The following is a 14,225-nucleotide window of genomic DNA, read 5'->3' on the forward strand; positions in this document are numbered from 1 at the left end:
TCAAATTTTATAACATACTTGTTAGAAAATGAACCTCAAAGCTTTAAGGAAGCAATGACAGGTCCTGAAGCACCTTTGTGGAAAAAAGCTATTAATAATGAAATTGAATCTATTATGCAAAATAATAATTGGAAATTGGTGGATCTTCCACCCGGTTCTTAACCTCTTGGATATAAATGGATATTCAAGAAAAAAATAAAAGCAGATGGTTCAATAGACAAGTATAAAGCAAGATTTGTGGTAAAAGGTTACAGACAAAAGGAAGGTCTGGACTATTTGACACATATTCCCCTGTGACAAGAATAACATTCATTTGCATGTTTATTGCTATTTCAGCGTTGTATAATTTAGAAATACATCAAATAGATGTTGTCACGCCCCAAGCTTCGTGACAATGCCACACACTCATTTAAGTGAGCATGCAAGGCTAAGAGTCCAATCACATAAACCAACAATGTAAAATACTCAGATTAAATCTTTAATTATCATAATGCCAAAATCCATAAAAATAAATAATTCTTATCATATGAAATTGTCCACCAAGTCTACTAATATAATCCACTAACAAAATAATAATCAAAGCACTTAAATCATAGTCCTACTCTAGGCACTCCCACTAGAAAAAAAACCCCGCACAGCTCTACTTCTCAGAATCCGAAAATAAAATAAAATAAGGGTAAACTAGATAGTCTAGTAAATAACCAACCATCACTGCTAGCTGGATCAGGTATACAAAAAAAAAAAAATGTGTCGATAAACAATAAATATATTTTTGCTACAATTCAATAAATAACAATTATTTTATAAGATGGTTTCATAGTTAAAAATAAACAGTGTAGCAATACATTCTAATTGAAAAGACAATGAGATAATTCGAAGAAATTTCGTTGTTCAAATCAATGGTTCAATATTCAGATGGTTCAATGATGCGATTTACAAAACCCAAGTCTTGGTGACTACGGTCACTTAGCCGGTGACAAGGCCCAGAACCACACATATGCCGGTAGTAAAGCCCTAAAAGAAACTAGTTTATGTGCCACTAAATAACCCTATTTGGCTAAGGTCCAAATCATAATCAGACTAGAGTGATGTTTAAAATTCAAACAATACACAACTTTTAAATAAAATATTTGATATTTTTAGAATAAACATTTGGTACAATTTTCAGAATAGTTTCACAAAATATTCAAATAATTTTCATAATAACATTCGATGTTGTTTTGTACTTGACCCATATTTTATTTTAAGAAAACATGAAGGCTATAAATAAATATTTATAATTTTAAACGATTCAATAGGAATAAAAATAAACCAATAGTGATAGAGGGTTACTTACCTCAAACAGCTAAAATAATATTCCACCACACTAACTCCAGACACCCAGTTCCACCAATTCAATCACACAAACCTAATAAATAGAACCTCAAATAAATTAATATTTTGATGTCTTTCACACATCAACAAGAACCCATTATATATATATATATATATATATATATGCTTAAAATCCAAGAGACACCAAATCAATCCACCCAATTCAATAGCCAAACGCACCTTACCCAATGTACAAAACCCAAATATCAAAACACACCCACCCAAATTGCTCCACTGTTTCTACTCTTTACCTAGACCACACTCCACACATGGGACCATTCATCAAGCTCTCAAAACCAAATAGGCACATACAGGTTACATAAAGCTTTGGTCCCCTCCCCCCCCCCCCCTTTTTTTTTTTCCATCAATAGAAAATTAATAACTGGTTGGTGATACAAAAATCTTACCCCAATCAATGGTTGAATCTTACCACATGTTACATAAAGCTTCGCAGCCTCACTTGAACCTCTCTCTCTGTTTTTTTTTCTTTACTTTTTCAAACCCTTGCTGCCTCCAAAACTCCTCACCGCAATTCACTAACCTCTGTTTTATTTATTTATTTTTTTTCCAAGGCTTAAAGCCACGACTTGTGGGCTTATTAACCTAATTTCTCAAGATTACAAAATTACCCATATAAGTAATAGAAATTATAATACCATCTCATAACTAATTCCTTGATATTACTAAATGACCCATATAAATTAATTTAATTACTAATCTATCCAAAAATAATTATATACAAGACTTGGGTTTTACATTCTCCCCCCCTAAAAGAAATTTCGTCCTCGAAATTTGACATACCTGGAGTCTCAAAAAGTTGTGGATACTTTTGTCTTATTTCATCCTCGAGTTCCCAAGTAGCTTCTCTTTCCGAGTGATTGCTCCATTGAACTTTAACATAGTGAATGACTCGATGCCTCAAAACTTGTTCATTTCTATCAACAATTCGTATAGGGTGTTCCTCATAGATCAAATTTCCCTTAAACTGCAACGATGCAGGATCAATCACATGACTAGGATTCGGTATATACTTCCTTAACATTGAGACATGAAAAACATTATGAACTCCAGCTAGTGAAGGTGGTAGGGCAAGTCTGTAAGTTACCTCTGCAATTCGATCTAAAACCTCAAATGGCCCAACAAATCTAGGACTCAATTTACCACGACCACCAAACTTCAGTACTCCTTTCATAGGAGACACCTTAAGGAACACATAGTCTCCAACTCCAAACACCAAATCGCGTCTCCTATTATCTGCATAACTTTTCTGTCTACTTTGTGCAGTGCGAAGTCGCTCTCTAATAAGATTGATCTTGTCCACTGTTTATTGCACAATCTCAGGCCCTAACAACTTCCTTTTGCCTACATCATCCCAACAAATAGGTGATCTACACTTCTGTCCATATAAAGCCTCATATGGTGCCATCTGAATGCTCGCATGATAACTGCTATTATAAGAGAATTCTACTAAAGCCAAATGCTCATCCCAAGACCCTCCAAGATCAATAACACAAGTCCTTAACATTTCTTCCAAGGTTTGAATAGTTCTCTCTGACTGTCCATCAGTCTGAGGATGAAAGGCAGTGCGAAAATTCAACTTAGTACCCAAAGCTGCATGCAAACTCCTTTAAAACATAGATACAAATCTGTTATCTCTGTCAGATACTATGGTCATCGAAATACCATGCAACCTCACGATCTCCTTGATCTACAATTTTGCAAACCTCTCTAAGGAGAGCCCCACCTTAACAGCTATAAAGTGGGCAGATTTTGTCAACCGATCAATGATAACCCAAATAGCATTGTTCCCACCTTGGGTTCTAGGCAATCCTGTCACAAAATCCATGGTAATATGTTCCTACTTCCACTCGGGAATAGGAAGAGATTGTAACTTACCTGTAGGTCTCTGATGTTCATCTTTCACTTGTTGACATACCAAACATTGAGTAACATACTGAGTAATTTCCCTCTTCATATTATTCCACCAAAAGTTCCTCTTCAAGTCTTTATACATTTTAGTGCTCCTTGGATGAACCGTATACCCTGAACTGTGAGCTTCTTTCAGGATTTCTCTCTTGAGCTCTAAATCATTAGGCACACACAACCTCTCTTCAAATCTCAAGGTTCCATCTTTATGCATACAAAATTCCATCTGAAGCCCTATTTCCATTTCAGCCTTAAGTTTTTGCAACTGAGGATCTCTTTCCTGAGCATTTTTAATTTTATCAATCAATATGGGTTGAACCCTGAGGTTTGCCAACTGCACTCCATGGTTGTGCCATCTAATCTCAATATTCAATCTTCGTAAATCCTTTAAGATATTCTTTTGGTCAATGATCAAGGTAGCCAAATTACTCGGAGTCTTTCTACTCAAGGCATCTGCCACTGAATTGGCTTTTCCCGGATGATAATTGATAGTCAAATCATAGTCTTTTAATAGCTCCAACCATCGCCTTTGCCTCATATTCAATTCTTTTTTAGTGAAGATATACTTCAGACTTTTATGATTAGTGAATATCTCACATTTCACCCCATACAGGTAGTGCCTCCAAATTTTCAATGCAAACACCACTGCAGCCAACTCCAAATCATGCGTAGGATAATTCTACTCATATGGCTTCAACTGCCTAGATGCATATGCCACTACTTTATCATTCTGCATCAGGACACAACCCAAGCCCATCTTCAATGCATCACTATAGATGGTAAAACCTTCATCTCCGGACGAAACTATAAGTACTGGAGCAGACACCAATCGACTCTTTAGATCCTGGAAACTCTTCTCACAATCATCAGACCACTCAAATTTTACCCCTGTGTGTGTTAAACGAGTCAAAGGCATAGAAATTCAGGAAAATCCCTCAACAAACCTTCTATAATATCCTGCTAAACCCAAGAAACTACGAATTTCAGTGACACTAGTAGGTCTATTCCACTCTACCATAGCCTCTACTTTCTTGGGGTCAACAGACACCCTGTCTTTAGATATCACATGACCCCAAAATGATACACTCTCCAGCCAAAATTCACGCTTCTTTAATTTAACAAATAATTTCTTCTCCCTTAATATTTGTAACACTATTCTCAGATGTTCTTTGTGCTGCTTTTCACTCTTCGAGTACTCAAGAATGTTATCAATAAAAACTACCACAAACTAATCTAAAAACGGTTTTAATACTCTATTCATTAAATCCATAAAAGCTGCAGGCGCATTGGTCAACCCAAACGGCATCACTAAAAATTCATAATGCTCATACCCAGTTCGGAAGGCTGTCTTAGGTATATCTTTCGCCTTAACCTTTAACTGTTGGTAGCCAGAATGAAGGTCAATCTTAGAAAAGACTTGTGCTCCTTGCAACTGATCAAATAGGTCATCTATTCTGGGCAAAGGATATTTATTTCGAATTGTTACCTTGTTTAACTCTTGATAATCAATGCAAAGGCGAAAACTACTATCCTTCTTTTTCACAAATAAAACGGGCGCACCCCAAGGAGAAACACTAGGCCTAATAAAGCCCTTATCTAGTAACTCTTGTAATTGTTCCTTCAACTCTTTTAACTCTGCTGGGGCCATCCGATACGGAGCCTTGGAGATAGGACTCGTGCCGGGTATCAATTCAATGGCTGTAGACACCCCATTTTTGACCGACCTTAAGACTCAAACGCCACTGATTGAGCGCTCGGTGGTATTGCATATTGTGCTCGTTCAGAAATTTCAGAGTCCCGGCTGCAAGCCTTGCCTCTGGACTTCCGGACTCTTTCGTGCCTCGCCTTGGTTTGCAAACCAGGCTCCATTTTCTCTGTTTTCTCTTCCCGAAGGGAGGGAGAGGTCTCGTAGATCATCTCTCAGTGGCCGTAGGCTACGTTTTGTGGTCGTAGGCCATTTTTCCCGTTTGGAGCCCGGTTTTTGATTTTTCAGAGCCGACGGCCGTGTACCTCGGTTCGGGACCACCTAACCACCTCCGTTTGCTCCGATTTTTGGCATACATCTTATTTCCTCCCTTTTAAGGGACACTGGGGTCCGAGAGACCAACTTCGTGGCCGAATGCCACCTCCGGTGCTTAACAGCCCATTTTCTGGGCCCCCAGGCCTCGCGTTTCGGTCCCCGAACCTCCGTTTTGCATCCGTTTTGGTTCTTTTTTGGTGGAGACCTTATTTTCATAGTTAGGAAGCTTGTATGAGGGTGGAAGGCCAGGAATTGTTCTGAAAAGCTAGCTTTATTCCTTCATCGCTCTCCAACGCCCGTTTTCCTCACTTGAAAGTCAATGTTGACTACCCTGGGGCCACTTTCTTGAACCCTAAACCCCATATTTGTGTTGTACACACCTGGGAGGCCACCAATATTTGGTGGCCGACCAGTAATTGTGCCTGACCCTTTTGACCCCCTCTAAAAAGTGGTCTTTTCTCTCTCCTAGTTCACTTTTTCTGGGTTTCAACCACATGGTTGTGTTGTGCAGACATAGGAGACCACCAATATGAGGTAGCTGACCAGCAATTGTCACTGCCCCCTTTGACCCTTGGTCGGCCAGCCATGGGAGGTGGTCGGCTGGCCCTCTGAACCTTCTGAACCTGGCCGGTCGTGACCCTCACACCTGGTTCCTTACAGCTGTGCCCTCTATTCCTCCCCAGATCCTGTATCCGAGGGGGGGTCTTTTGGGGGGGAAATTTGAATTTCATTTTTCCCCTTTTTTTCCTCCATTCCTTTGCCTATATAACCAGCCCGTCAGCTGCATTTTTAGGGGTTACAAGATTTGTTTTGGAGCTCTTGCATAAAATCTCCCTCTCTCTCTATTCCAACCCTCAAAACACCCTTAATCCTATACCATTTACCCTACACCTCATAGCACAAGGCCTCCATCCTCCATTCCAGCAACTTGAGGCTGCTTTCCAGAGGTGAAGAGCTCCCAAAATTGGTCCAAGAGCTGCTGGTCCATTGGTCTATAAGGGTGAGTCCCATTTTCCCTCTTTTGTGCCTTATCTTGCTTTGTATCTGATCCATACTTGCTAGTATTTTTGGGCTCCGACTCAAACTTTAAATAGTCATATTTTGTGCTCATCTCCATGTTTGATTAAGGGTCTTTCTCTGTTCGAGGTCCCCTCCTCACCCTTTGTGTTTAAACTCTCTTTTAGGACAATTTTTGCATAGTATTTTAGGCCTATTTGTGAGCTGTTTTGGACCTTATCATAAACTGTAAAATATCTTGTTTTGAGTCCCTCTTCGACATTGTTGAAGGGCTCTCCTCTGTTTGAGGCCAGAAACTGTCACTTGCCTCTTTAACTCTCTTTTAGGCCAATTTTTGCATAGTATTTTAGGCCTATTTGTGAGTTGTTTTGGACTCTTCCATAAACTGTAAAATAACTTATTTTGAGCCCCTCTTAAACATTATTGAAGGGCTCTCCTCTGTTTGAGGCCTCCTTCTATCACTTGCTTCTTTATCTCTCTTTTAGGCCAATTTTTGCATAGTATTTTAGGCCTATTTGTGAGCTGTTTTGGACCTTTCCATAAACTGTGAAATATCTTGTTTTGAACTCCCCTTCAACATTGTTGAAGGGCTCTCCTCTGTTTGAGAACAGTAGCTGCCACTTGTCTCTTTACCCCTCTTTTAGGCCCTTTCTTGCATAGTAGTTTGGCCTTATTTGTGATTATTTTCGTGGCTTGATGTAAACTTTAAAGTGCCCTGTTTTGAGCCCCTCTTCAACTTTGTTGAAGGGCTCTTTGCCATTTGGAGCCAGCTGCTGTCCCTTTGTGTTTAATCTCTATTTTTGGCCCATTTTTGCATGATAGGTTAGTCCTATTTGTGTTCATTTTTGAGACTTGTTATAAACTGGAAATATGCATGTTTTGGGACTGTCTTGCATCTGTATTCATACTTCATGATCAAATAATGCATGCTTTGTATAGCTGTAAGTCATTCCATGTGCCTAGTTTCGAATTTCGGGGTTCATTCCATGCATCGGGTGCCATGTTTCCATGTTTCGGGGCTGTTTTGTAGCATATTTCAGTGCTGGACTTTGCATGTTTGTATGACATATTTTGTGCCTTGCCATGCTTTGTTAGAGTGGCATTTGTGCCTTAGGATCGGTCCTCGGTTTGCGCACATATGTGCAAGCATTTCGAGTGTCTCATTTTCATCTCATGGCTACTGATGTGAGTGTGGCTGAGGTCCACTCATGTTGGTGTAAGTCCATTGTGCATTGTGTATGCCATTTCTTTTCATAGCATTGTGTATGCTAGGTTGTATGTTAGCGCATTGTGTATGCTATGTTACATCGCGCATCGTGTATGCCATTTCATAGCATTGTGTATGCTAGGTTGCATGTTAGAATTGCATTCATGCATGTCATGCATATTGCATTATGTTTGGGATAGGAGTTAGCCCGAGCACGGGAAACGAGGGACGTTTCGTACTCCGAGTGACGGAACATGTCTCAATTCCCTGTCGCCGACATTTCGGATTACCCATGATGGAGTTTGGGCCTTGTTGTGTCCATATGTGCATTCATTTCATATTGAGTCGTGCAAATCAACTCCTCGGCCATCATGCATCGAGATGCGTGATTGGTGGCACGAGGATCAAGGACTACACTCCCTGAAGAGTAGTCATGCATACATATGTGAAAATACTTTGTCATGCCCCTTTGTTGCTCTCTGATGCAGCAAATCAGAAATCAACAGCCTTTCGGAGTTTGGCACGTATTCCAAGAACAATTACAAACAGAGGCAAACCGAGGCATCGCAAAGGATTCTTCGCACAAGGCAACCCGAGCATGCATCATTCATCATTTGGAATAGAGCTGAGGCGGTCCATGGATTTGCGTGCCAATTTACTGCTTTCCTAAATTAATTTGTTAATTAATTAGGATTTTGTATTTATTCGGGACTGTATTATTTATTCATTTGGGACTGTATTATTTATTCGGACCCTCTGCGCGAGGGCAATGTTGTAATAAGTGTGCATGAGTGTGATGTATGTCTTCCAACCCCACGTCTTTCTCTCTTTTATTTACCAGCTTATGATGGTTAGATTAGAGCATGTTTCAATTAGCATGCAGCATGATAGCATGTTTGCATCATTCATCTGTCTTGCATGCACCGGGCTCGGGGCTCGGCGTATCATACTAACTGCATTTGTATTACAATTCCAAATTGAATACTTGTTAGTTGTAGCATTTCATATGCCATCTTTAGAATAGCCGAGCCTGCTATAGTTACACTTTTGCATGTGTTGCATTAGGCATTTCTGTATAATTAGGATCATGCATGGATTTCTAATTAGCTTCTGTTTTGGCTTGGAGTACTCGGTAAGTTTTATGCTTTAGCATCCTTGCATGCGTGTGAGTGACTGCCATGATAACATGCTTACCATGAGGCTAATTGCTTATGTGATATATCTGCCTGAATGCCTGTGGGTGAAGGTTGGGTTATTTGAATTGGAACAATTCCTCAAATGTGTGTTTTAAGCCCACTAGATGGTGGCAAAATCATGTTTTCTAAGCCCACCCGAGGGTGGAAAATCCACGTCTTAGCCTACTTGCGGGTAGCACCATCAAACCATTTTCAAACAAACAAACATGAAATGTTTTGTTCCAATTCAGGTGATCCAGTCTATACTTGTATGCTGTGCGCATCACATAGTAAATCTAGGCTAATAACCGGAATAAGAACGCATAATGTTTTCAAAAATAGATATCATGGTTAGTAGAGGCCGATCTTTGATCGGGCGAGCGGGGGTGCTCACGAAGTGACCTTCCCCAATCGTACCCAAGTTCCCGAGCCGAGGCAACTTTGGTGATAACGGACACGTGGCCTTAGGCAAACGAATCAGGGTTTCCTAAATTTCTCTAAAATAAAACATTTAGGTGGCGACTCTGTATCTGGCAAAGCAGTCCATGTTTGGCACTTCTTTCAAAATCTGTTTTTTCTCAAAACGATTCGCCGGATTTGGACTCTTTGGTTCAGATTTAGAACCGTGACAATTTGAGAGTCCTGAACTGTAGTGAGCCCAATACGAACAGAACGGGGGACTCATCCTCCCGGGGTGTTCGGGGACGTCTACAATGGCAAACTCAATCTCTCTATCTGGTGGCAACCTTGGTAAATCTTTAGGAAAAACATCGGAAAATTTCTTCACAACTAGAATATCCTCTAACTTCAATTCAGTCTCACGGGTATCTCTCACAGAAGCTAAATAGCCCTCGCAACCCTTTCTTAACAACCGTCTAGCTTGCAAAGTTGAGGTTACCAAAAGAGGAGTGTTAACTCTACTATCTACAAAACAAAATTCTGGTTGATCAGGAATCTAAAACACTACCCTTTTGCCTCGGCAATCAACAGAAGCATAATTGGTTGCCAACCAATCCATTCCAAGAATTATGTCAAAGTCTCGCATATCTAAAACAGTCAAGTCTACAAGCAATCTCCTGTCATCTATACTAGCCACATGAGATTTACAAATTAAGTTAGCATCCATAACACCTCCTATTGGGGTTTCAACACATAAGTCGATCTCTCTAAAGACACATTTCCATCCATGTTTCTCAATAAATCCCATAGACACAAATGAATTTGTAGCGCTAGAATCAAATAACACATGTGCATAAACAGAAGACACTAAAACAGTGCCTGAAACCACCGTGTTGGAAGTCTGAACATCTTGTTGCGTGAGTGCGTACACTCGGCCCTGAGTCTTTGGCTTATAACCTCAATTTTTATTTTGATTTCCTGAAGACCCTCTGCCTGTTGATGTTTCTTTCTTTGTCCATGCTTTCTGTTCAGTCTCACGCCCTTTCCGGTTAGGGCAATCAGCTATCATGTGCCCCTGTTGCCCATAGGAGAAACAAACCCCGGTATTCCAGCGACACTCACTATCCCGATGGAAACCATTACATCTAGTGCACTGTATCCGATCATTCTACTTATCAACACTACCACCCACAGTTCGACTTCCCCAACTTCCAACTGAAGAAGTGTTTTGTCTCTTAGCATTGCCCTTCGAACTGTTGTTAGTTTGAAAGTTGGAAGAACTAGGTCTCTTCTTATAATTCTCTTCTTTCTCTTCTTAGGCTCTTGTGAGGCCACTCTCAACCAACAATCCCTTATTCAACATTGCTCCAAAAGTAGGTAACTCGAAAGGAATCACTTGTTGCATAATGTTTGTTCTTAGCCCATCTTCGAACTTTTGTGCTTTGCTATCCTCGTCTGCTTCAAATGCTGATGTAAATTTAGACAACTTCGTAAACTCGGCTTCATATTCTACAACCGTCTTATTTCCTTGCTCTAACTTCAAAAATTCCCTCTATTTTTGTAGACGAACACTCCAAGGGAAGTATTTCTCATTGAATGCATTCTTAAACCTTTCCTATGTATAGGGGTTGGCATCATGCTCATGTATGCGCTTCTCCATCTGCTACTAATCATTAGCTATTCCTTGTAGCATAAACGTAGCATAAGTCACCCTCTGATCATCCATACACTAAAAAATGAGAAACAACTTTTCCATTTCTGTCAACCATTTTTCAGCCTCCAAAGGGTCTGTGGTTTCGTCAAATGCCAAGGCTATCTTCTTAAACTTAGTAATGTTACAACGTGGCCTCAGTTGTGGCCCAACACCTGGCTGCATCCGTTGTTGTTGCTCTATAAGTCTAGTCAAGTTATTCCCTATGGTGGTTTGTTGTTGCACCACCCCAGCCAAAGTCTCAAGCACTTGAACCACTCCAACTGGATTAGGGATTGCAGTTTGTTCTTGTTGTCCCAACTCTTGCCCCTAATTTCCTCTGACTGCTTGAGAACCACTACCATTATTAGTCACATCCCCTCGCCGATTGTTATTACCAGTTCGTCGATTCATTTGACCCTGGTGTGTATTCCTAGCCATATTTGCCAATGTTTCCTCATGTTCCATTGCAACCTATATGTATCAATAATAAAACCCCATCTTATTCTATTCTTAAGTCCCTATAACATGTAAATAAAATTAACATTATACCAAATTATACGTGTTCCCAATCCTACATCTACCCAATCTCACCACTATTCTATACTAGCCTTTAAAATTACAACCTGGCTCTAATACCACAAAATTGTCACGCCCAAAGCTCCGTGACAACGCTGCACACTCATTTATGCAAGGCTAAGAGTCCAATCACATAACCCAACAATGTAAAATACTCAGATTAGATCTTTAATTATCATAATGCCAAAATCCATAAAAATAAATAATTCTTATCATATGAAATTGTCCACAAAGTCCACTAATATAATCTACTAACAAAATAATAATCTAAGTACTTAAATCATAGTTCTACTCTCGGCACTCCCACTAGAAAAAAAACCCCGCACAGCTCTACTTCTCAGAATCTGAAAATAAAATAAAATAAGGGTAAGCTAGACAGTCCAGTAAATAACCAACCATCACTGCTAGCTGGATCATGTATACAAAAAAAAAAAAAAAATAGTCGATAACCAATAAATATATTTTTGCTACAATTTAATAAATAACAATTATTTTGTAAGATGGTTTCATAGTTAAAAATAAACAGTGTAGCAATACATTATAATTGAAAAGACAATGAGATAATTCGAAGAAATTTCGTTGTTCAAATCGATGGTTCAATATTCAAATGGTTCAATGATGCGATTTACAAAACTCAAGTCTTGGTGACTACGGTCACTTAGCCGGTGACAAGACCCAGAACCACACATTGGCCGGTAGTAAAGCCCTAAAAGAAACTAGTTTATGTGCCACTAAATAACCCTATTTGGCTAAGGTCCAAATCATAGTCAGACTAGAGTAATGTTTAAAATTCAAACAATACACAACTTTTAAATAAAATATTCGATATTTTCAGAATAAACATTTGGTACAATTTTCAGAATAGTTTCACAAAATATTTAAATAATTTTCATAATAATATTCGATATTGTTTTATACTTGACCCATATTTTATTTTAAGAGAACATGAAGGCTATAAATAAATATTTATAATTTTAAACAATTCAATAGGAATAAAAATGAACCAACAGTGATAGAGGGTTACTTACCTCAAATAGCTAAAATAATATTCCACCACACTAACTTCAGACACCCAATTCCACCAATTCAATCACACAAACCTAATAAATAGAACGTCAAATAAATTAATATTTTGATGTCTTTCACACATCAACAAGAACCCATTATATATATATATATATATATATGCTTAAAATCCAAGAGACATCAAATCAATCCACCCAATTCAATAGCCAAACACACCTTACCCAATGTACAAAACCCAAATGTCAAAACACACCCACCTAAATTACTCCACTGTTTCTACTATTTACCTAGACCACACTCCACACATGGGACCATTCATCAAGCTCTCAAAACCAAATAAGCACATACAGGTTACATAAAGCTTTCGCACCCCCCATTTTTTTCTTCAATAGAAAATTAATAACTGGTTGGTGATGCAAAAATCTTACCCCAATCAATGGTTGAATCTTACCACAGGTTACCTAAAGCTTCGCAGCCTCACTTGAACCTCTCTCTCTATTTTTTTTTCTTTACTTTTTCAAACCCTTGCTGCCTCCAAAACTCCTCACCGCAATTCACCCGCCTCTGTTTTATTTTTATTTTTTTTCCCAAGGCTTAAAGTTACGACCTGTGGGCTTATTAACCTAATTTCCCAAGATTACAAAATTACCCATCTAAGTAATAGAAATTATAATACCACCTCATAACTAATTCCTTGATATTACTAAATGACCCATATAAATTAATTTAATTACTAATCTGTCCAAAAATAATTATATACAAAACTTGGGTTTTACAGATGTTAAGACAGCTTTCTTAAGCGGTGAACTAAATGAAGAGATATATATGGAGCAACCCGAAGGGGTTGTAGTGCCAGGGCAAGAAAAGAAAGTTTGTCGGCTTGTAAAATCTCTTTATGGATTAAAACAAGCACCTAAGCAATGGCATGAAAAATTTAATCATGCTATGCTTAATAATAGGTTTAAGATAAACGAATGTGACAAGTGCGTCTATGTTAAAAACACTGACCAAGGATATGTCATAGTTTTTTTTTATGTGGATGACATGCTTATCATTCGAAGCAGTCAAAACATGATCAAATCAACTAAGCAAATGCTGAATAGAAGATTTGATATGAAAGATATGGGGGTTGCAGATGTAATATTAGGAATGAAAATTACTAAAATATCTGACGGATATGCATTATCTTAATCACATTATATTGAGAAAATTCTTGGTAAATTTATCAAGGATAATATAAATGTAGCTAGAACACCTGTAGACATCAGTCTTTATTTATCGAAAAATAAAGGTGATGTGGTGTCTCAGTTAAAATACTCCTAAATCATTGGAAGCCTAATGTACCTAATGAATTGCACTCGTCTTGATATTGCTTATGCTGTCAGTAAATTGAGTAGGTACACTAGTAACTCCGGAGAAGACCATTGGAAAGCAATTAGTCGGGTTCTTAGATATCTAAGATTTACCCGTAATCATGGTTTGAATTTTACTCGATATCCAGCAATACTCGAAGGCTATTGTGATACGAATTGGATATCGGATACTAAAGATTCAAAATTCACTAGTGGATATGTCTTTACTCTGGGAGGCGCTACTGTTTCTTGGAAATCTACGAAACAAACATGCATCGTACAATCCACAATGGAATCTGAGTTCATTGCTTTAGACAAAGCTGGAAAAGAAGCAGAATGACTTCGCCACTTCTTAGAAGACATTCCAATATGGCCTAAACCTGTGCCAGCTATTTGCATTCATTGTGATAGTCAATCTGTAATAGGCAGGATATAGAATCATATGTATAATGGTAAGTCA

General features: G+C 38.6%; 1 protein-coding gene across 1 annotated transcript; it reads right to left on the reverse strand.

Moving 5' to 3' along the window:
* Nucleotides 1-1,972: 1,972 nt before the first annotated feature.
* Nucleotides 1,973-9,926, reverse strand: LOC145798034 (uncharacterized). The gene is made up of 9 exons (XM_082885485.1): nt 9,695-9,926; nt 9,432-9,643; nt 4,610-4,678; nt 4,245-4,528; nt 3,271-3,656; nt 3,099-3,204; nt 2,821-2,999; nt 2,176-2,694; nt 1,973-1,977 (listed from the first exon to the last, which is right to left on the reverse strand). Exons 1-9 carry the CDS (start codon nt 9,924-9,926, stop codon nt 1,973-1,975), a joined length of 1,992 nt encoding a protein of 663 aa, XP_082741611.1.
* Between the last annotated feature and the right edge of the window lie 4,299 nt (nt 9,927-14,225).

The sequence above is a fragment of the Camellia sinensis genome, chromosome 8 (assembly GCF_055761805.1).
Source record: "Camellia sinensis isolate YWXY chromosome 8, ASM5576180v1, whole genome shotgun sequence".
In the NCBI taxonomy this organism is placed as follows: domain Eukaryota; kingdom Viridiplantae; phylum Streptophyta; class Magnoliopsida; order Ericales; family Theaceae; genus Camellia; species Camellia sinensis.